This window comes from Papaver somniferum, chromosome 1, assembly GCF_003573695.1.
Source record: "Papaver somniferum cultivar HN1 chromosome 1, ASM357369v1, whole genome shotgun sequence".
NCBI lineage: Eukaryota > Viridiplantae > Streptophyta > Magnoliopsida > Ranunculales > Papaveraceae > Papaver > Papaver somniferum.
Window position 1 is genome coordinate 67,251,909 of NC_039358.1, and position 25,313 is coordinate 67,277,221.

The following is a 25,313-nucleotide window of genomic DNA, read 5'->3' on the forward strand; positions in this document are numbered from 1 at the left end:
TAAAAGCATTACAGCTCCAAAATCCGACATGCTTGATTTCCTTGGTTCTTCAACTATGCAAATGTGTTCATCATGTACTTGTTGAAGTTCCATCATAGTATTATTACACAACATCAAAGTTCAATTGTATCGCAACTTTGACAATAATACTACGGTGATATGTATCACTCCCCCTTAGTCAATACTTCATATCACAAATGAAAACCACTCCCCCTTACATAATGACCGTAAACCATATGTATATATATTGTGAACTACAAAATAATTCTCCCCCTTTTTGTCAATATAAATTGGCAAAGGTACGAAAACTGGTGGGATCCTAATGAAATTTTCATAGAGGAACTTCTTGAGAAAAAGAAAAACATATCAACTTTACTTTAGATGATATCACAGAGTCGAAACTTAGTGAATTCATCAAGGAGTTTATTAAGATACAAGTTAACCCATACATGTTCCACAAACGCTTCTCCCCTCAAAGATATAGCAATTAAGCACAAGTTCAAAAGAACTCTCCCCCATAAAATGTCATTCCCGAAAGAATAACAAGAGTGACCTTTCTCCAGGAAGAAGGATTTATATATTGTATTTTAGAAATCCCACAAGGAAATACTGGCTAAGGACCAATCATTGAAAGTCTCTCATGAGATCGTGTTACTAAAAAAATAGAATCATCTCATGGTAACAATACACAATATGTAATCATGAAGATCAAGTATTGTGATCATCATTGCTAAGATATAAACTTGTATAAACAAGAATTAATATACTCAGAAGGAAGAATAACCTTTTCCACAAGGATTTACACCCAGAATGGTTACCATAAGTGTATGAAAAAGTTTCTTTGACAATAAAAACCAACATCCAAAGGCTTTGATTAATGCTTCTAACCTGTTATATTTAAGAATTTCAATCACAAATCAAGTTAGGTAATTAGGAATCATACACGTGGTATTTAGCCATATGAGCACTTTCATATCAACCTTATCCATCTTAACCATAACTAGTTCAAATGACTCAAGTGAACTAGTTAGAGAGTTGTTCAATTGCTTAGATCTTTATAATAGACACAATTGAAACAAAAACGATTTGATTCACTCGAATCGATTCATGAACTTTATATCCACGGTTTGCAAACTTGCATTCCTTAGTTTATATAAGTTTAAGTTCACGAATAATCGTTTTTAGAAAATAAACAACTTGGGTACGCGTACGGGTATGCGTACCTTAGCAACCGGATTGAGTTGGTTTTGGTTTCCGAACTCAGCAGAATTTTCCGGGAGGAAAAGTTCCGCCAGTACGCGTACGGGTACGCGTACCCAACCTGTCTCCTTTACCAATTCCGTATGCACACATATGCACACACTTAGTTTCCGGTACATGGATTTATACACTAATGTGCGAAGACACTATATATGCTTATATCCATAGATGGTTACATAATCTCAACTCTACATTTCAATCATTGAAACATTCTTCTATAATGTTATAATAGTCGTTATTCACAACTATCGTCATCAAAGCAATTTTCAAGAGATTGAAACGTCATCATGACTTTCGTCACAGGTGAGGATGAAAATGGTTAAAGCGAAAGCTTACCAACACATATTTCGAGAAATATGTGAGCGAATTAAACTCAGCTCGAAACAATAAATTGTTCCACATATTCAAAAATTACCCAACATAATATGTGCGCACCAATTCTTTTGCAATCCTCACCGCATTTACAAGGGCTTCTTGGTGAGGATGCACTTCCAACACAATCAGGTTGTGTTGAGGTGAACAAAATCTTGCTCACCATAGGTATTCAAAACAAAATCATGCATGGACCCTAGGAATTTAACAACTTCCTTGAAACTTTTAATAACTGTTCAATACCTTTTTAAGATGTTATCCCTTGTCGAAATCTTGTCTGGGAGATCCTTCTTAATAGTACTCGTTGTTTTATTGATCTTCTTTGGTACCCATTTCTGAGTAGCTTTTGGAGAAACGTATTTATTTTTTTCCCTAATATAATTATGAAACTTCTTTGAGGGAATAATAGAAGAACTGAAATTATGAGACTCTGTTTTTCTCCAGTTTGGAACATCAGATCTTGTCATCTTAACAGAATCAGATATGGTTTTATCTCGTTTAAGAAATCTGCAATTCCTTTGAAAGTGACCTGGTTTTCCACAATAAAAACAATGTTTAGTAGAACGGAAAAAGTTATGTTTAGTGTTACCTGAATGTGTATATGCTTGCTTTGGAGCTTGACAGAATTTCCTCTTTTCGTAATCGGCAGTTGGTAGAGATACTTCACTTTTGTCAACCGTGGAAGATTTTGGTTGAGAAGAAACTTTAGCTCTGACAAATTTTACCTCTTTACAAGTACCAGGAGTGTCTATTCCTTCATAGCCCAATCCTCGTGTATCACGATGAATTCTACGTGCTCCCAATATTGAGGTTAATTTATCTGAGCTGCCATTTCTAGACAAACTCTCTTTTAAGCTCGAGTTTTCTTCTTCCAACCTTTTGATCTTTTCAAGCGAAATAACTAGATAATTCTTGGATGATTCATATCGAACTTTGAGATCTTATCGTTCCGAATCAAATAACAAGTTCATCTCAATGTTCTCCAAGTTATCTAGCTTTGCTTGAAGAGCAATTTCCCGCTCTCGACCTTCGGCTATTTCTTCTTTAAGATTTAGTATTTCGTTGAGATAATCTCTTGCACCAATAGAATCAAGTTGGTATTGCAAGTCTTTATTCCAACTACGAAGTCTGTCATATTCAAATTTCTCACAGAAAATGGTGCTTTCAGCTTCCGAGAGTTCCTGATGACATTATTTTACTAGCAACTGCATCAACATGGAACACTTCTTCGTCAGAATCAGAATCAGTATCCGAAAGAATTTTTCCAAAAGCTAATGCAACCTCGCCTGTGTACTCTTGGTGATCATAATCAGGTCCATCATTAAGAATAGGCAAAGCTGCTGCATATGCCGATTGTCTACGGCTCCAGCTAGGACATACTGAAGACAAGTGATCGAAACCACGACAGTTATAGCATTGTACATCATTATTAAGAGATGTTGTAACTTTAGAATCTTGTCTCTCAAGAGTTTTCTAAATTGTCTTGGAGTAACATCCTTAGTATCTGGCGAACCATATTTATCCTTAGAGGATTCATAATTGTTTGCAGCTTTAAGAGAAATCACCTCTTTTCTAGATACGTGTTCATTATCAAAGATCTTTAACTTTCCAACAAGAGTATTTCTGGAGAGTGTAAAAATATCGTTTGCTTCTTCAATGACATGTTTCTTAGACTCGTATCTTGATGGTAGAGACCTGAGAATTTTGCACACAATAACTTTCTCCGGAATAGTTATTCCTAATGAATATGAGGAGTTAACTATTTGAGAAAGTCTTTGGTTAAACTCATCAAAGGTTTCATCATCAGACATGCGAAGGTTTTCCCAGTCAAAAGCTAGACTTTGAAGCCTTGCTTCTTTCTCTGCGGCATTCCCTTCGAATACGGTTTCTAAGATATCCCAAGCATCTTTAGACTTATTACACGTAGTAACGTGGTGCTGAAGATCTGGGGTAATGGAATGGATGATAACATTTAATCCGCCAGAACTTTTCTTTGCAGCAAGAATCTCAAGATCATCATAATCACCAATATCCTTTGCAACTGTTACACCGTCTACTGTAACTAATGGAGAATTATAGCCATTAAAAATTTGAACCCATGATTGAAAATCTCGCGCTTGAATAAAAGCACGCATAACAATTTTTCACCATAACTAGTTCGTGCCATCGAAGGCTGGCGGTACGTTTATAGAGATAGCACTTCTGTCCATAGAATCAGATTGCTACAAACACAAACTTATGAGGTCTTAGGGTGTTTGCCTGCTCTGATACCAATTGAAAAAGCGGGGGGTCTAACAACTACACCCAATATTTCGCTTAGCAATCTGCATGGACTAACTCCAATATACTTTTTAAGAGAATCAACTAGACAGACATACTCAATCTTAATAAAAGTATATCAAACAGTATATCTCAATTTCTCAATTCAATCTGCAATCAAACAAATAGGAATTTGCGAGCCCGATTAAATATAGGAAATGACTTCGACGGTATCGAAAACCAATATCCAAGTGCCAATCAATTTAATCAATAACCCAAAGGTCGGATTCACAATTGATTGAACTTACGCACAACCTGTGAAATTTTAATTATATAAACAAATATAATGCGGAAAAGAAATAACACAGACACCGAAAATTTTGTTAACGAGGAAACCGCAAATGCAGAAAAACCCCGAGACATATAGTCCAGAATAAATACACACTGATTATAAGCTGTTACACCAATTTCGTACTACCTATTCGGACTAGATGTAATACCTGCTTCAGCACTAATAAAACTCCTAGCACAATACCGATTGTCTTTAGGAATTCTTCTCGTAAATCTTCTAGCAGAACCAAAGGATCTCTTTAGAAGATACAACAACACGATTGATATGATCCGATCTTTTGTTTGCACAAAACACCGATTTGATTTCCCTTTAGATGTAAATCAAGGTTTTGGAAATCTTGTGTTTATTTTGATAAAAATAATTACTAGGTAAAAGTAATATCAAAACAAACTTGTAGATTGGGGATTATTATACTCTTCAATAAAGGAAGAGAAACCTAATGATTCTACAACAAGAACAACTAGAATAAATCTAGAGATATCTTGTTTAAAACATCTTAAGGTTTTTTACGAGATACCTTAATCGAAGTTTTCTTTCTAGCTTCCGATTTCGACTAACAAGTGTTGGTATACGATCGGAAACTGAAATCTATCAAAACCTAGGGTTTATGATCAATAATTCTTGAATGGTTTTATATCAGAAGAGAAAACCTTAGAATATACAAGAGGTGAAAAACCTATATTACAAGTTGTATAATTAATCACGAAGATTAAATCCAGCTCGGCATTGTGATCCCCAATACAAATACTTCTATCTCACTCTTGTTCGCGAAGAACAAAAGACATGGAAAACAACCTTATGAAGCTTACACAAATTTTCCAAAGGGGATGAAAATGTGTAGCACTCATGAACCCTTTATTTATAGTGAAAGGTAGCTTGAAAGCTAAGCATAACTATTTTCCTTTTTCAAGACTCTCCTAATTTTGGGAGTCTTTCCTAAGTTACAACTCTTTCCAAAATAATTAAATAAATAATTAATTAGAAAATATTGTATTTATGTGAATAAATCACATTTTAACTTAGACAGGAATTAAAAGTTATCACAAACACTTTAATATGGTAATTGTTGTAGAGCTTGTATCCCATGGATGTGCGGCCCAATGTAGTGTATAGGGTCTTCTTCCTATACATATAAAGGAATATATTTATGTAACATAGTTTATTCTAATGAATAGAATGTCTCTATTCCTCTTTACTTTTTCCATGTTTTTCACTGCAAAACGTTATCATGTACGAACTCAACCCTAGCTCTGGCTAATGTTTTTTCACGTCTTTGATCTTCAATAAAAACACGGAAAAAAAAGTTGCACCATTTTGATACATCATTTATTTTTCTTTGCAAACAGAAGTTTAGGTTATCTGTAATTAGGGATTTAAGGATCTAGATTTTGTTTATAATATAATAGCCTGCAAAGCTTATTTGGAAGATCCATGGAAGAAAACTTCCTGTTCGCGATCCTGTTGTTCCGAGGAGAAAGAAGAATTCGTGGAAGAAAATATCCAGTTCGCATTGTTCTGTTTGTTCCCGAGAAAGAAACATAAAAAATTCCAGTTCCGTACGTTTCATTCCAGTTAGAAGAAGAAGAAGAGAAGAGAAGAAGAAGAAAAAAAGAAAAAAAAAGGAGAAGATGGGAAAATGAAAAGAAAGTTCGTCCATTTTTATCAATGAAATAAAGGAAAACTAAGAGATTGTCCCATCTCGTAAAATCTTCAAACTCTGTTGGATCTCTTGTTCTTGTAATCTAATACGTCTCCCAAAAAAGGTATTACTCGAATTCCTGTTATCATTTAATCAATCAAAATACGTTACTGGAAGAGGTATGGCTTTGGGATTTTCTTATAGCATATAGTAACCGGTTAATGCAAATTTCATCTATTTGTGTTTACTTTATCATTTTTTTTTACCATATGTCGTCCATTAACCTAAGTAATTGATTCAATGTCATTCATAGCCATCTAAATTATGATATGCTTTTCTTGTTTGTTTTCTTGTTGCTGGTTGTATACCATGTCTAGATGCTTTAATTTGTCGTTCCTACCATAAGTCATCTAATGCATACCCTTGAAGATTCAATTATTGATGTGATTTTCCATTTGTATTTAGTTGTAAGTTAATATTTATTGAAATTGTGAGGTAAAATTTGGGTTTGATTTGTGAAAGTGTTGTTATGACTATAGCATAGCTTTAAATTATAACTTGTTCCGTCTGCTCAATGTGTTCTAGGCTTCTAGTTGCCTAACGTGATTGATTAATTGGTTTGGTTGATTCACATGCTTGAAAATCATTTACACATCATGATAATCTATCATGTTTCATACCCATAGATTTTCTGTAGCATATCTGTGAAAACCAAATGAGATTAAGATTAAGGCCCTTTATTTTTAGGGCGTACATGTATGTTAATTAGACTATAAATTATTACAAAATGAATTTTATTAGTCTTGTTTGTTTACCATATCTGTAGCCTATTAATTTGCTTGATTTGTTTGTTTAGACCCCCTACGTCTGTTATTGGATTGACGATATGTTGATTCTTTTTTGTGGGCGTTTTTCTTTTTTACACCGCCGAGGAGATGATGCTGATTGCTGCCCCAGACAGCCTAAGAGTCGGGCAGAAACAGAAAATGTAGAAGGTCCTGTCATGTTCCGATCCAGTTTTAGTTGTCTTGCTCCGGACTGTGCGTGACCAGAGTCGTTCTGGCTCTGTGGAAACCAAATGAGGTATGGGTATGTAATTAATATGTGCTTTAAGGGTGATTGTTTGTTGGACGTATTTATTAGTTTTAGAACATGTCTAGTTATGTTTTTGTTTTAAAAATTTATATTATGTAAAAAGTCAATTTAAATTATGACTGTTCATTTTGATCATTAAGAATTTTGGTCTCAATATTATGTTGTTCCTTTGGATATGATATTGGCCCTATTCATGAATGATGTGTGTGTTTTGTTCAATTGGTTGAACCAACTCGATTCATATGTAATTTTTTGGGATTTAGAGGTACTTAAGGCAACATATTGTCCTCATTCCACACTGAGCACAAAATTCTTTTGTTGAAAACTTTCTAAAAAGCTATGAATTGCTTTAAAGAAAAGTTGTTGAAACATTCTTGGTAATGTGTAATGGAATGCAATCCACTCGCTCGACCATTAAAAAGTCAGTAAGCTTCAACAAAGATGAGTTGCAAGTAAAAGTACATGTATCCCAATGTTTGTGGAAGAACTCACAAAAGGTGATATGAGTCGTAAATTTTGCATTCTCTACTTCATACATTATACTAACGAACCAGTATATGTTGAAGTATGAAAACAAGAGAACCATCTTTTATGTATTCAACCTAAAGTAAGTGGTTGACATGTGTAGTGAGATTCTCTTGGCCTGTTGGGATAAAGAAATTTCCCAAATTAAGCTAAATGTAGCAAATTAAAATAGAAAAAATCCTGAATGAGGGTCAGACGTGTCGACTCATGCGCTTGTTGGCACAGTGAAACATGTGCAAGGGACATGTATCTCGAGACGAAGATGTACTTTTGTCTCCTGTAGTGATCATACCAAAGAACAAGTATGAAGTGAACATAGGATTAGATTCCATCGGAAATGAAAGAGTTGGAATTGCACCTAGTCATCGGTGTTAGTACAAGCACTGTAGTATCGCAGTAGCAACCAATTTTCATATCAATTCAGTTAAACTGGATCCACTATCTGGATTTATGGAATGAAAAGTACATCATTCCCACGAGACATATTCTCTAAAGCACTTGAGATATATCTGATGAAACGTATATCATCCTCCATGAAACTTAACATATATTCGCTCTAAAGTACTTGAGTTGAATCCCACATTTGTTACATAATAAGGCATATAATTTAAGGAATATATATTAGTTGTTGAACTAATTTTCTATAATTTGACTAAGATGAGTGGATCATCGAGCAAAGCAATGCTCAAAATTTGTTGCCAAGATGGAACAAAGACTAAAAGTCACGTAAGCTCTGTATGTACTAAGGGATATGCACACTTTGATAAACTCAAAGGGTGCTCACGCGTGAGCTATTAATGATTTGTTTGCATCTATAAGTTGTTTCTAACGAATATGGAAGGAAGCATATTCTTAGAAAACTTAATGAGTCAATTTAGTGAATTGTAAATCGCTGGTTCTTGGATCAATGAATCCATATTAACCCTAACGATGAACTGATTAGGGTTGACTCGTAAAGGCTTTGAAATAACCATAAGGCATATTGGTTGTGACACGATTTTCTGTTTTGAAATTACTAACACGGACATTCCTTCATTTTGAGTGTACGAGACGATGAACTGATAGAATGTGAAGTTACGACATCTATCAAAATCTGTGATTTCTAAAGTTACAAGATTTGCAATGCCTCTCCCCATTATGCTTTAAAATAAGAAAGCACGTCACTCATTTTACAAAGTCCTTCTTTAATAAAACATGATTGAGACCATCTTGTTTTACTTAGATGCATGATAATAGTAAATAACTCATTCTTTATACAAATAAAGTGATGTTAGTGAACATATGAATGCAGAATGCAGACCATTCAAGTGATCTATGACTCTGGTGGATGATTCGAATCATTGAATCAGTTATTGTTCACAACAAACGATGTTATTAATTTTTGAAAAACTGATAGCACATATTACAATGCGAAGTACAAAGGCTCACCACCCTTGTTAATGCTAGATAATTTACATCAGAAGGACTTGATGAATATTGCATGTTTAATAGGATCATTGTATTGCATCTTATACCCAATATGGTCTCGCAGAGGCTACCACCAAAGGTTACAGATGGTGTCTAAGGAATAGGTTATGCGTACTAACCTAGCTTTTATTGCTTTGGGGATATGCAATATTACGTGCATTTTTACTTAATTCCTTTTTATACCCCAATATTAGGCAACCTTTTTTGCATACCAGTTGGTAACTGGATTTAAGCCTGGCATTCGTGTTCTTACGCATTTTTGGTTGCACTATACATGTGCCATTACGATTCCACATCGTACTATGATGGGTCTTCAAAACTGTTAAGTAGTTATGTTGGAAATGAGTTCCCAACGATTATCCGCATTTTTAAAACCTTTGGCAGGAGATCTCTTACCGCTAGATTTGCGGGTTTTCATTTTGAATGAGACATTATTTTCGTCGTTAGGGGGAGATAAGAAAACACATTTTCTAAGGGAACGACGGGAATTATCGTGGTGTATTCCCACTGTGTTTCATATTGATCCTTGTACTCCATAAATGTAAATGTGAAGTGACAAAGAATAATCGATTTTTAGAATGTACACTGATGTTGCTAAAATGACAAGATCACACATACCAACTGCAAATATTCCTGCAAGGTTATAAATCCTCAGTATGGGGTACACCATAGACTAAGGTGTTGCAACTATACTTGGTGGAAGTGTAGTTGAGGCCGTGGCTCCACAAAGGAAGATGGAGATACCACCAGGTTCAGCCAATGCTCACCTAGAAAGGAAGTAGATGAGTAAGGCACAACCTAATTTGTATCATTAATTAAATCATATCATTTGATTGTCTCTGACTATGTCCATGAATCAATACTGTAGGACGCTCCGAAGTTTTAAATGATTCTGGAGAACAATGAAATCCTTACGGATTATGAGAATGTACATGAACCAATTGAAGGATCATGCATGCACAGTGATGATATAATCCATAAATAGTTTCTCCATAAGTAGAGCACAATGAGATTGAACCATGCTTTATTTTGATTAATTTCAAATAAATAGCATCTTTGGCCAACGCAATCCAGGTAGAACTTAGTTCTTTGACAAATATACGGGTATTTGGTGTGATAGTGCTAACCAACCTAGTATAAAGCATGTGGGACATACATGATTAATTTGTCACAAAGCATAATGAGAAGAAGCAGTCTTAAAGTATAAAGACTCGCCTTGTGGCGCGAGGTTTCTCACAAATCCATGGAATTGTTCTCTTGTAATGAACTTTATAGTGTTCCGCTACTTAGCTTGGTAATTTCAAAAAAAAACTTGAAATGCAGCATATGTATGTGGTTGTTACGTATCTCTGAAAGAATCAAGAGATCCAAGATATTTACAAAAGTTCATGATGGCTTTTTGCTTCCCAAGTCGAATGACTCTAAACCACGGAGTGTGTTTGCAGTTACAGTGGAACACTCACTTATTGATTTAAACAATCAGGAGTGGGGGGTGGGGTATACCCGTCTAATTGACTATTTGATTGGGAAGGGATAAACAAGTACAGTTTCGTGCCATGCGTATTAAATAAGTTCCCGATTCAGAATTATAGCTATCTATGTCAACGATATGGACATGATAAGTACTCTTAATGGAATAAAAGATCTTACAAGCTATTTAAAATCTGAATTTGAGATGAAAATCCTGGGAAATCTCGATCTTATCTATGTTCTGAACTAGAAGACCGAGCTTGTGGTATATTATTCCACCAGTTTGTATATGTCTATTGTCAGGCAATTTAACAAGGACATGCATCATGCTAGAACTCTCATGATTAGTCGAGTTTCAAATGTACATAAATGACCAATTCGTCTAAAGGAAGATGACGAAGTTGTATCGGGAGATGAACTTTCCTTATCTAAGTATAATAGATGCATTATTGTACTTAGCATAATGTACTCGGCCAAATGTTACATCCTCGGTGAACTTGTTAGCTAGATATAGCTCAGCGCCAACACAACGTCATTGGAATGGTATAGTGAATGTAATCATGTACTTAAAAGTAACCATTGACATAGATTTTTTTAATCCCTGCAAAGACATTAAAAGGAATGCTAATGAAAGTGCAATCCAAAAGTTGTTGATTATGAAGGAACAATAATTTTTTCTCCAACGAAAGTAATCAGGGGGAGATATGGTAGACTGTTTTCAGGTCATTACCGATATTCAGTTTCGAAAAGTACATGACTAAAGGAACTGTCTGGAACAATCCTGAAAGTAATCAGGGGGAGATGCCGATATCAGGGGGAGGATCCAAGGATATGATGTCGACATAATTTACTTCGAAATTGAAGCTGTGTTGTACTCTTTTTCCCTTCGATCGAGAATAGTTTTTCCTAAAGGGTTTTGTTACTCAACAAGGTTTTTAGCGAGACAATACTAAAAGCATCAATTATGTTGAACATTGAAGACATATAGATTGCATTGATATTATTGAAAATATCTGAATCAAAGAAATGAAACACGATAGTCCGTTAAGCAACGTAACTTCCAGAATCAACAACATGGTTCTGTAAACATCCAAGTCACCAAAGTAAAGTGTGATAAACTCCTTTTGACTACATTAGACTAATGAAAATTGTTTGACACCTAGTTTCTCCCACAGGGTTTTGTTGCTCGGAAAGATTTTTAATGAGACAACAACAAATATCGGGAAGTAATTTCCCAACTAAGGCTATTGTCTTTCCCACAAGGATTTTATGCCTTAGGAGTTGTGAAGAAACTAGTCAACTTCAGCGGAACAAAGTGATCATCTGCAACAGATCACCTTTACTTCCATCTATCACATTGTACTCTTTTCCCTTCGTCAAGGTTTTATCCCACTGGGTTTTCCTTGTCAAGGTTTTAATGAGGCAACTTATTCGAGTCCAACTATGTTCTAAGTTTTCTTAATATTGTACTCTTTTTCTTTAATTCAGGTTTTGTCCCTCTAGGTTTCCCTGGCGAAGTTTTAACGAGGCAATTTACTTAGACTCATCGATCTGTGAAGATCGTATTGCATGTGATGAACTACATGTAAACTAAGAGACAACATGTGAAGAGTTGTACCAAGGTTTTATCCCACTGGGTTTTTCCTTGTTAAATTTTTAATGAGGCAATTGATTTCGGCACAAGTCATTAAGGATAGGACGACATTTGAAGAACTATATTCGAAGCACTAAATGTGAAGCACTGTATATGAAGTTCTACTGGACCGCACAAGGGGGGGGGGGGGGGGGTGTGTGTTGTAGGGCTTGTAGCACATGGATGTGCGTCCCAATATAGTGTCTAGGGACTTCTTCCTACTTGTATATAAAGAAATATATTTATGTAACACAGTTTATTCTAATGAATATAAATTCTCTCTGCCTCTTTACTTTCTCCATATTTTTCACTGCAAAAATAATCAAATATGTTTGGATTAATAGCCATATTGCCTAGATAAGGAAACATCACCAACTTGACCAAAAATGCCTTTTAGTCACGTAATTGGTCCCAAGTCCGTGAACCGTTACAAACAGTCCATGGATTGTTTCCTACTAACGAACTGTAACAATTACATCAACACTTATAATTGTTACTTTAATAAATCACTCATAACTTCATCGTTATAACTCGGAATTGAGTGATTCTTGGCTCGTTGAATTCGTAAGCTCATTCACTGTAACATGAGAACCTTTCCAGGGATAAAGGTTATTGTCACAAAAGTCGTGGCTTAAATAACCTCGAGTATATATACATAAATGTACATTAACTGTCATAAGAATTGTTCCATAGAGTGAGCATTTGTTTCGATAGATTAGAAAGGTAGAATTGAACAAGAATCCAAATGAAAAATCAATTACCACATACCTTTGTTGATGAACTCCTTGTTGATGTCTTTTTGTAATCTTCAGTCTTCATCCTTAAGAGTAGTTCTTCTTAAACCTAATCTAGTCCGAAACTATCTTTAGTATACTAAATCAAGAATACATTTTGGCAACTAAAATTGACAACTAACTTGACATACCAACGCTAGTGGGTTCAACCGAGCAATGCTCTAACACAATCCCTAATGGTATCTCTACCCTGAAGGATACTTGTCCAACTAGACGAGGTGCCGGAACCTGAATTGGCATCCTAAAAACCTATCTACTTATGATATTTGGCTCTTAACAGCCTAGCCACAATGCTATTTAGCTCTACAACAACCTTGCAAGCCATCTTAGCAAGAAGGGCTAGGTTGTTAAACTCCAAATTCCTAATGTTTACTCCACCTAGATCTCTAGGTCTACAAACAGTTGACCATTTAACATTATGGATTTTCCTGCTATCCTTGTCACCCCCCCCCCCCCCCCCCAGAAAAAGCTTCTCCTAAACTTATAAAGTTTATTCAACATATACCTAGGCAGTTTGACGACAGACATAACATGATAAGAAACATGGTCTATACAAGCACTTAAAATAGTATTTCTACCAGCCAAATTTAGGTTCTTATATTTCCAACCCTGAAGCCTATCGCTCATTTTATCAACAATATCGACATAAGTTTTCTCACTAATTTCGCCCCATTGTAATGGGACATCTAAGTACTTACCTGGGCTGGTAGCAACCTAAACCTTAAGGGCATTAGCCATACCCCGGGAAAATCTCCTACCAATATTAGCAGAGAACAACAAAGTGGATTTGCTGTCATTTATCCTTAGACCTGTCCAAGAGCACAATTTGTCCAATAATGCTCTCATGTTTAAAGAATTCTTGTAAGAAGCCTTTAGGAAAATAATACTGTCGTCAGCAAAAAGAGAATGAGTGACCATAGGAGCCACCTTAGCAATAGTAAAACCGGAAAGATTTATTAGCAATGCCAGCATTAATGAGTCTAGTCAAAACTTCAAGACACAAAATAAATAGATAAGGGGACAAAGGGTCCCCTTGTCTTAAACCATTCAGAGGAGTAAAGCAAGAACTAGGAGATCCATTAATAAGCACTTGGAAAGAAACTGACGAAACACACTTCATAATCCATCCAACAAAAACCTGATTAAAACCATTACAAATTAGATTCTTTTCAAGAAATTCCCAACTAATTCGATTATAAGCCTTATCAAAATCTAATTTTAATGCCATCCACCCCTTAACTCCTTTTTTATTCTTAAAAGAGTGGATAATCTCATTACACAAAATATTAGAATCAAACAAAGATCTTCTAGGAATGAAAGCATGTTGATTTGGAGACACAATTCTACAAATAAATGGTATGAGCATATTAGTTAAAATTTTAGTAATAATTTTCATACTAAAATCACATAAGCTAATGGGAATATACTCTTTTATGCAAGTGGGATTATTCACTTTAGGAATAAGAGCAATAAACGTTTTATTGAGACTAGCATCTAATTGACCAGTGAAAAAGAAATCTCTTACCAGGGCAATGACGCTATCACTCACATATTTCCAATACGTGGTATAGAAGATTCCTTGCAACCCATCGCCTGCCTAATTTCATCCACACTAACATCACGACTAAGCTGCAAGTTGTCCTCAGCAGTGATAACAGGAGGAAACAAACTGCTTAAATCGCTATTAGACACATCCGAAGTAGAAGAGTTAAACATGTTGTTAAAATGATCCACAATATGAGACTCAATGTCCTTACTTAACTGAATCCAACTTCCCCTACTATCTTTAACCATACCAATTTAATTTCTCTTCCTTCGAACAATAATTGAAGTGTGAAAAAACTTTGTATTGAGGTCTCCATCCTTGATCCAAGAAACTCTGGATTTCTGTCTCCAATACACCTCCTCAAGCTTTAACAATCTAAGATACTCAATAAGGCAGTTGGTCATCTTAAGTTTAGCATTTTCAGAAGGCCAATAGTCAAAATCATTTTGGCTTAAAATAAGTTTCTCATGGGCATCATCAATTTGACGAAACAAATTTCCAAAAACATGTTTGTTCCATTTTTTGTATTCAACATGAATCTTAGTAACATTATCAAGGAAGTTTTTACTAATGGAATTAATACCTTGGCGAGACCAAGACTTCTCAACAACAACCTCATATCTAGGGTCCTCAGTCCAAACAACATCTAATCTAAAGGGTCTTGGCTTAAACTTGCTTTTGGGATCCAAATCAACAATAATAACTCTATGATCATAATTATAGTAGGGTAAATGATATACCTGAGCCTTATGGAATTTGTTTTGCCAATTTGTGTTAGCAACATCCCTGTCAATACGCTCCTTGATATTAGCCGCTCCAGATCTCTTGTTATTCCAAGTATATCTTGGTCCATTAAAGCCAAGACCAATAAGACCACACTTTTTCATCACCTCTTTAAGCTCAGAAAGCTGATTGGCAGAAGGTCTGTTTCCACCCAACTTCTCCTGACTAGCAACAATAGTATTAAGATCACCTAACACCATCCATTCCGTATTAGAAATTTCAGAGATAGCTCCCAACTCGTCTCACAATCTCTTCCTACAGACTTTACTTGTGCTCCCATACAGAGAGGACAAAATACATAGTTGTTAAAACTTGGCAGTGACAACAACATGAATAGCCCATCTTGACTTCTTAGTGGCTTGAATATCAATTTCACTATCATTCCACAATAAAACAAGTCCCCCAGAGTAACCATGAGGATCAACAATGATGGAGTGAGAGAAACCTAACTTGCTCACAATCTCAACAACACTATCTTCTGAAACTCTAGTTTCAAGTAAGGCAACAATGGAAGGGTTGTGCCTTTTAATCAACATCTTCATTACACGCATGAAAGAAGGCCTAACAAGACCTCTGCAATTCCAAGACAAAATCTTCATAGAAAAAGAATAAGGAAGGAAAAACTTTGGTTAAGCACATGTGGCTTCATGGGTCTCTGAAAGTCCCTCCAACTCTCTGCAGCCTGCTGGTCCATTGACATCATTGGGCAGAGTCTCGTCTTGAACATACGTTGGTCGGTCACATCCAAATCCAATCTGGTAAGAATCTGCATCTCGAACTGCTAGAGTCCTTTTGGGATTTTTATTAGAGCTGGAGTCTCCACCATTTGGGCCATTATGACCTCCAATATTGTTTCCTCTGACCACATCTTTGAGTCGCCAACTGCTTCTTTCCATCCCTTCTTCTAGAAATGCTACCGGTTCTTGATGATTCTAATTGGACCTTGAAAGTCGGATTGGCCTCAAGATTCTGTTGACCTACTCCAAAAACCCATGCACATTCACTTGTCCCGGCATGTGCACTATCACTGGCAGACTTGCACTGAGTTGGTTGTGTAGCTTCTCTATCTCTTCTGTCAGCTGAATTAACTGATCCCCTCTTAGTATTTGTTCCATAGGTATCTCCATCAAATATGATTCTATTACGTTTAGTTCTTGTTGGGCTTTGTACACCAGCATATCCCTCACCATCCACTCCTCCATGGCATTATTGACTCCTGTGAAAAGATATTGAGAATCTCTGTTTGGTGTTTCATTGTTGACAGACTTGTTAACCAAAGTATGAGTGGTATCCCCTTTGTCCTTGCTATTTATCCTAGTATTCATTAAATTACTCTGGTTCCTGATTTCAAGCATCTTATTATTATTCATCATAACACCTTTTGTAACCCCCACTGGAGATGAGGAGGAGGTGCCACCATGCATTGTTCTAGTAGTTTGCTTACCCTTTGAATTCTGAAACTGAAAGCTATTAGCATTCTTATTATTACCATTAAGAGTAAGAGCATTAATTCTATCAACAGTTACATTGTGGCCACAATTTGAGGTAATGGATCCAACATTTAATGACCCCTGATTATTCACATTATCATAGGTTTTACCGTTACTCATTTCCTAACTCATCCATATCACCAACCTGTAGTGCAGTAAAACTGTTAGAGACTCCAGCCCTTTTCCCTTTCAGATGGTGATCACTACCTAACCCAAGATATTTTCTATTTACCTTACAATTTCGTCTCGTTGACAGTATCCATGGACCATAAGCATCAGTAGACTCATTCCAAGAAGCAATACCTGCAGATACAGAATTGACAACATTAGGACGAACAACAGATGGACATTGATCCTTCCTATGAGATATTTTACAAAAATGAAAACATATTAATCCAACTCCCTCATATTCAATATTGTCCACCATATTGCCAATCTTTACAACACAAATTAGAGGTTGATCGGTTGAGATTTCAACACAAATTCTTGCAAATCTCCCCCTCAAAACAAACTCAGTTGTGTTATCGATTTTAATTGGAGTTCCCAACTTTGCATCCACCTTGAATAACACTTCTTTATCAAAATATTCGAGAGGAAGCTCCGTTAGCCTAGCCCATACCATCATCTTGTGTATTGAAGCTTCAGATGGCTTGAAGTTTGTAGTCCATCTACTTAGAGAGAGATGTCTGCCATTAATAAACCACGACCCTTCGAGCAAACATGCTTGAAATCGTCAGGTCTTTCGAATTTGAACATGAAGAAATCACATACCCTATCCAGAATTTGCATCTTTCCTACCAATTTTCACAATTCCCTGGTTTTTGTTGACATATACTGGTATCCAATGGTTTTGCCAACAACCTTTCCGATGAGGCAGTACTTCTAAGACTGGATTATCCTTTTTCTGGTATCTAAATCGATTTCCACACATGGAATATCTTCTTCTGCACCCTGGGAAACCCTAATATCCTCAGTAAACAACTATTCCAGCTATCCGCAGATTGTAAAATAGCTTCTCTGTAATAAATTTTAGGTTGAGATTCACTTACTTTTGAACCATTTGTTCCAGAACCTAGAGGTGGATTAGATTCCTCCATCAACACATCAGGATTCACATTATTGTTATTGCTCCGCGCCCTCATGTCCCCTCCTGGTTCAACTGTCCCTTCAATAAGAGCTCTCTCTCGATTATTCATGAAGATCAATCAGGAAATTTGGATTAATCTCACAACTCCTATCGATTTTAGTAACGAGTCAATCCCCGATTTTTAGACACTCTCTCTCTTAGAGGGGCACATTTTGAAGTTTGATACACCTATTAAACATCAATTAATTAAGTCATTTCAAGGACTAATTATATCTGTTAACAAGTTGGGTGAGCACCCACTGACCTTTAATGTCCTGGGATGTTTTTTTTGTTGAAGTATTAGTGTCCTGGGATGTTCCAACTACAAGTGGAATGAAACCAAATTACATAGGTTATTACCACAAAATACAAATCAAAATTACTCATTATCCCTCAAGAATGCAATAATTCCTTGTTTCATTGGTATATGATATTCTTAGAAAGATATTCCATTCCTTTAGGATCGTAAGAGAAAAAAATTCTTTTTAAGTATATAAAGAAATCATTATCACTATTCTTGTTTTATGGATGGTATCTTGTAAGTAGTGGAAACCGATAGCTTATTATGAATAAAATACAACCAACCATTGAAGAAAATCATATCTAGTGATAAAGGTTATTATTTTTTAACGATTTGTGAGATTCTTTCAGAGTAGACGAAAGAATTACACCATATTGATTAAAAATTAAAAAATTAGAGAATACATCAATCTATTTGTTTCTCATCTTGTAGAAACAAGTCATTTTAATTATCACATATGGAAAAGGTAATCATGTCATTTTAATCTAGTGATTAGTTACCGTAAGAGGTATTCAAGTTCGTGATGACACCAAATTTTGGCGATTATAGTTTCTTTTAGTTGTATGGAAACCGTAACCATCATCCTCCGATGTTTTTTTTTCTTTCTCTATAGAAGGAATCAGAGGAGAAATGAGAATCAAACTTATCGTCGAAGTTGATTATTCGAAGCATATAATAGTGAATCAAAAAATCAATCACGCCGTATTTAAGAAACCTAATAGAAATTTATTGTATGGTGTTGGAGCATTGCTCAGTCGAACTCGCAAGCGTTGCTATCTCAAGCTTGTTTGTCAAGTTTAGGTGATCAAAACTATAAGTATTGAATTTCTAGTCTACTTATAGCTATGTCTCGGATTAGGATAGAATGTGTGGTTGAGCTTTAGACTTCACGATGTTCATCGATTGAAGAAGAAGCTCTACTGAGGAGAGCTTGGGGAAACTTCATCAACAAAAGTTATGTGGAGACTAAAACTTATCTATCACTCAAAAGTCTATTCTATTCTATCTCCTAATGAGACTAAGTCGTATATCTATATAGACATTTATATGATACACATTTGATATTTCAAGTTTAGTTTAACTCGGTTATCTACTTCTCGAAATATGTGTTGGAAGCTTTTTGCTTTAGCTAAGTTCATCATATTCTTGACAAGTTTAGTTGGAAACAATTTATTTGTTGGAAACTAAATAATAAGTCAAGAGATGATCATGTGAAAATCTCCTTGAAGCATCTTACATGATTTGTGTGAGACAATCATTTGATGTCGACTCGGAAAGTTTCTATTGATCATTCAATCACTTAAAAATTACTTATAGTTTGTGTGAGACAGCTATTGTCATCTTCTAAGGATGTTTCAATATTAAAATGGGAGTTTAGAACAAATTAACCTTTGTCTGGATACAACACAGTATGCATACCGGTATGCAAACTGTTGTGGTATGATTCAGGTCCGGAAACCTTGTTTGCATACCAGTATGCGAACAATTTTAACTGTTAATTAAAGTCCCGTAACCAAGTTTCCATACTAGTTTGCGAAGGGTTCTACCTGATCCGGGACAACAATATGCATACCGGTTTGCAAACTGCTGGACAAGACCAAAGTCCGGATGCTATAGTTTGCGTACCCGTTTGCAAACTTAGTGGTTAAAGTTCTAAAATCGGTTAAGTATGTTTTCATACTAATGAACAAATATATTTATGAATTAAGGAATGCAATCTTTGCAACTCGTAGCTTAATGTTCATCTATTGATTCTCATGAATCAATCCGATTTTGATTCAATTGGTTCATATACACTTCTGTGAGATAGTGCACAATTGAACAACTCTATTTGAAACATAATTAGATTCATTTGATTATCTTTCATGTTTGACTGATCATCATATTTGATCTAGAAGTGTTAGATGAATGTGGTTAAGACAAAAGTGTTCATATGGCTAACTTCGGTTAACTATTTTTGAGCCAACTCAATATACACGTTTAGGTACGGTTACTCATATATAAATGAAAGTATATTTCATTTGTGTGTAACAAGCTAAGACCATCTAACGGTGGAGAGATGTTGCTTTGGTTTTAAGCAGACTTAGCTTGAATCTTAAATCGGGTTTTCATCTTATAGTGAATATTGAATACTTTGTTACTAAGCTATCTTAGCTTTGATTGAAATCAAACCCTGATTTGAAAGACTATATAAGGGAGAACTCTAGCAACTGGAAAACCTAATCTCGACACTTTCTTATGTCCTTGTTGCGACTAGAGTTGATTCTCCTTTAACCTAGGGTTTTCCAAAAACATTATAGGTTAACGACTTGAAGACTTCATTTGGGATTCGTGAAGCCATACCGAACTATTTTCACTGTAGTTGTGTGATCTGATCTTACTTGTTCTATCGTATTGAGTACTATATTCTCTAAGATTAACTTGAGATTCATCTCCGATATGTAAGATATAAAAAGTAATCACAAAGCTCTTCGTCTCATTCTTTGTGATTCCACAATACCTTCTTCTACTACCATATAGTTAAGCTATTTTGAGGTGATTGATATTTCTAGGTTGTTTTTCGGGAATATAAGACCGGATTATCAATTGGTTCCTGTTCACCTTGATTTATCAAAAAACGGAACAAAAACTTCATAGGTACTTCTGTGGGAGACAGATTTATCTATCAGAATAGACTTATCTGTGGGAGACAGATTTGTTTATAAGTTTTCGACTTTGGGTCGTAACAACTCTTAGTTTTGGGTGAGATAAGCTAAGAGAATCAAGTGCGTAGAGTCCCGCTGGGATTCAGAGGCGTAAGGAACGCGATTGTACCTTAATCGGTGTGAGACTTGGTTAGGGCTCAACTACATTCCAGTCCAAAGTTAGCTTGTAGTAGGCTAGTGTCTGTAGCGTCTTAATACAGTGTGGTGTTCAAATCCTGTAATATCCCGATATTCAGAAGTAGTTGGCCGAACGAAATATAAGTAACGATTTGTTCTTTCCTATCACCGAGGCCTTTTCAGCACAATTGGCTCCAGAGTTGGCAGAAAACTCAGCGGTTAAGCGTACTAGGCGGGAGAAATCCTATGATGGGTGACCTCCCGGGAAGTTGTTTTCCGATGACCGCAGCGACGCCTGTTGAAAACCCCTCACTGCCGGATAACCGCACTGGCTAAGTGGGGACAATATTGGTGGAGGGACGGGTCATTATAAATGGTATCAGAGCCGAAGATGGGTCACCTGCCGAGGGTGGGAAGGTATGCTGGACGGGGTTGGTCTAGGTGATTATCATGAGGGGAAAGGAACGTCGAATATCTGGGCTTGTATATATATTTCGGAGCCGAGGACGGCTCCAATTTAAGGTGGTGGTATTGTAATACCCCGATATTCAGCAGTGGTTGGCCGAACGGAATATAAGTAATGATTTGTCCTTTCCTAACACCGAGGCCTAATTAGTACACTTTATTGAGTTGTGGGAGAAAAACTCCTCAGTTAAGCGTGCTCATACGGGAGTAGTCACGGGATGGGTGACCTCTCGGGAAGCTGCTACTGGATAACCGCAGTAGTGTCGTTAAAAATCTCACACTGCTGGATAACCGCAGGGATAAGTAGGAACAATTTTGGTATTAGTTGGGATACAATTAGGGACTGTTCTTTTGTGCTCGGATGGGAGATTATGCTAGGTCGTTGAGATAGATACTGGTCTCACAAGAGGCAAGGAATGTCTACATTATACCGAGGCCTTTTCAGCACAATTGGCTCCAGAGTTGGCGGAAAACTCTGCAGTTAAGCGTGCTCAGGCGGGAACAATCCAAGGATGGGTGACTTCCCGGGAAGTTGCTGCTGGATGACCGCAGCGATGCCCATTAAAAACCCCACACCGCCGGATAACCGCAGTGACTAAGTGGGGACAATATCGATGGAGGGACGGGTCATTACAAATATGGACTAGGTCCCGGGGTTTTTCTGCATTTGCAGTTTCCTCGTTAACAAAACTTCTGGTGTATGTGTTATTTCTTTTCCGCATTGTATTTGTTTATATAATTGAACTATCACAGGTTGTGCGTAGTTCAATCAATTGGTGAATCCAACCTTTGCTTGTTGATATAAATTGATTGACACTTGGGCATTGATCTTTGGTACCTTCCAAGTTATTTCTCATATCAATCGGGCTCACAGATTTCTATCTGTTCGATTGCAAATTGTATTGAGAAATTAAGATATGACTCTTTAGTATATTTCTTGATTGAGCTCGCTTTTTAAGTTGGTGCTCTCAGAATTATATTGGAGTTAGTCCATACGGATTTCCAAACGAATTATTGGGTGTGGTATCAGAGCAGGCAAACACGCTAAGACCTCATAAGTCTGTGTTTGAAGCAATCTGATAATTATGGACGAGTCTATCTCTAATAACGTACCAGGTCAGAAATTACCAGATGATTTCAAAGCTTGGTTTCACCTGAGAGAACTGTCACACCTAAGTCAATATCTAAACATTCTCTTGATGTAGAAACTGTTGATTGGGAACCACGCCTTGAAGAACAGTTGGATGAACTTTCTGATGAAGGTGATTCAGATATTGAAAGAGATATTGATGAGTAAGTCTCAGAGTATGTTAAGCTATTGGATTCGTTGGAAAAGAAGAAGATGGTAACTTCTCATGTCACACCTTTTCTGACTCCTCTCTGTCGAGAAAACAAGAAATTGAAAAGGATTTACGGAGGTCTTTATATTACGAATCGCTCTTGCGAATAGATCCTCAAAGATTTCGAGGAAAACCTGATTAGAAAGTCACTTGAATGTGATAATGCTTATCAAAAATACTTCTTGTTGGAAGAAAAACTCGCAGAATCTGAAACAAGGATTAACTCTCAACATAGTTGTTTCAAAGACATCGAAAGTGGTTTTCTCTCTCGAGAAAAGAAACTTGAGGCTGATTTGCTCTTGATAAAATCAAGATGTTGGAAGAGGACTTGAAAAAGTTCAATACTAACCCAAAAAAATTAACCACAATGCTAGAATAAAGTAAAAATCATCGTGATATACGAGGATTGGACTACAAGGGAATAGATGGTCCAAGTACTAGCAAATACGTAAAATTTGTCAAGGCTATTGATTCTTCTCAACAAAAGGTTTCCACTGATGGCAAAAGTGAAATACCTTCACCAGCAGTTAAGGTTCGAAAGAGCAAAGTATATCAACCTCCAAAAACAACACATACGAATCCGGGTAAGAACATTCCTTATATTTGTCATTATTGTGGAAATAAAGGTCACCTAGAAAGGAGATGTCATTTTCGTATAAGGAATGGGAAACTTCATGATGTTCTTGTTTGGGCATCACAAGAAATTGTGAAACCAAGATCATATGTTAACGATAATCCCCTTAACATTACAGGTTGTAACTACCCAACCATTAGGAAAAGGAATCAGTGATGTGATAAACCTAGATTTTCATATAAACGTCATAGGAATCCTTTTCATAATCGTAATGGTTATCAAAAGGATAATTTCGTAAATAAGAAGATAATATCCGATGCTCCCAAATGTAGAAAGACTAACTTGAAAAAGAATATTCAATCCAATTATCTTCCAAGAAATCTGGAAAAGAGTGATGGGAAGAAGGTTCCTATTACTCCTAAACGCACTTAGAATTGGGTACCAAAGAAAACCGATGATGCTTTGAGTGTGAAAAGGAATGATCTCCCAGAAAATTCCATGACTGTGGAGAAGGCAGTATCCAGGATGTTGGAAGTTAAAGAGTTCTTTGGAAATATGGATTTGGATATGAAAGGTTCTAAAAGCGATCTCTTTCATGATAATCCAAAAGTGAAACACAAGAATTGGTGGAAAAATAAACGAAGTAAGCCAAAGACTATAGATTGTGAAAAATCGATAGTTGAGGAAAAGTCGGTTTCTGTCACCTGTGGTGAGCAAGACATTATTTACCTCAACACAACTTGATTGTGTTGGAAGTGCATCCTCACCAAGGAATGCCCTGCCTTGTATACTGTGAGGGAAGCAAAATAATTGGGACACACATATTATGTTGGGTAAGATTTTGAATTTTTGGTAAGACTGTATAGTTCGATTAGATTCTTCTAAAAATGTATGTCTGTAAACTTGATCAACAAGATTTATGAATTACTGGTTAATCCAGTTGAGAGAAACACATTAGTGTGTAGTCCACCCACTTTTTTTTTGCTTCGCATGTCCAAAAACATGTTTTTGGACCAGATTTTTTACTCGCTCGTCCAACGCATGTGCGAGTGCTATTATGTACTTTTAAAAAATTCTAGAAGTACATTTCTCTAATGATATACATTAAACACCTTCTAATCAGATCTCTTTTAATGCTTTCAGTTCCTTTTCTAACGGGAGAGCTCTAGCGATGGAGATTGATGAATAAAAACCAGAGAGACTACTTCAATCAGTTATATCTTCCAAAATTTAGGATCCGTTTTTCTTCTCTGCTGGTGTTTTTAGGGTTTTCGTTTGAAGATCGTTTTATTACTCTGTAATCAGCTTCATCTCCATCAAATCCAACTATGTTTTATGACAATTAAGTGACGGTAAAGAAGATAAGCAAGCTAAGAAGAAGATCAAGAAGATTCATATCCATGAAGAAGAAGAAGAAGAAAAAAGAGATATAAATTCATTAATTTTGGGTTTTGATTTATATTATTTAATCTTCTTTTTCATTTGGATCTGATGCTCAGTATTAGAAGATGAAGGTTGTCTCTTCAAACGACATGGTTTAACTGATATGATGCTATGTTTATTTGGTTTACTTTTATGTTCTTAAAATCATGATTCTTTTTTTTTATAGATTTTGTATAGTCATACAGTACATATCAATATGTACCGTGGGATTATACACTTTTCCATCAATACACTTTTTCCTTCGTTACATATTTTCCTCCAGTACATATCAATATTGTACTGTTAGATCGATATGTACTGTGGGATCATACAATTTTTCCTTCATTACACATTTTCCTCCAATACATATCAATATGTACTGTTGGATTATCTACTCTTTTTCTTTTTTACTTTTTTTTTTCTTCGGTACATATTTTCTTTGAGTACATATCAATATGTACCGATGGATCAATATGTATTATTGAACCATACACTTTTTCCTTTAGTACATATTTTATTCAATACATATCAATATGTAGTGTTGGATAAATATATATTGTGGGATCAGATAGTTTTTC

The 25,313-nt window shown here is 35.9% G+C and overlaps 1 protein-coding gene across 2 annotated transcripts; it reads right to left on the reverse strand.

Moving 5' to 3' along the window:
• Positions 1-15,611: 15,611 nt before the first annotated feature.
• LOC113330022 (probable serine/threonine-protein kinase tsuA) lies at positions 15,612-17,873 on the reverse strand. Of its 2 annotated transcripts, XM_026576883.1 has the most exons (3): positions 17,735-17,873; positions 16,918-16,988; positions 15,612-16,830 (listed from the first exon to the last, which is right to left on the reverse strand). In XM_026576883.1, exon 3 carries the CDS (start codon positions 16,803-16,805, stop codon positions 16,173-16,175), a length of 633 nt encoding a protein of 210 aa, XP_026432668.1. In that variant the 5' UTR covers positions 16,806-16,830; positions 16,918-16,988; positions 17,735-17,873; the 3' UTR covers positions 15,612-16,172. The 2 variants fall into 2 exon arrangements, with proteins under 2 accessions (XP_026432668.1, XP_026432662.1); XM_026576877.1 differs by having other exon boundaries at positions 15,612-16,988.
• Between the last annotated feature and the right edge of the window lie 7,440 nt (positions 17,874-25,313).

What these genes read in the sequence shown, in the direction of transcription:
- LOC113330022 (XM_026576883.1), bottom strand. Translation starts at nt 16,805, where the DNA reads ATGAGTAACGGTAAAACCTATGATAATGTGAATAATCAGGGGTCATTA.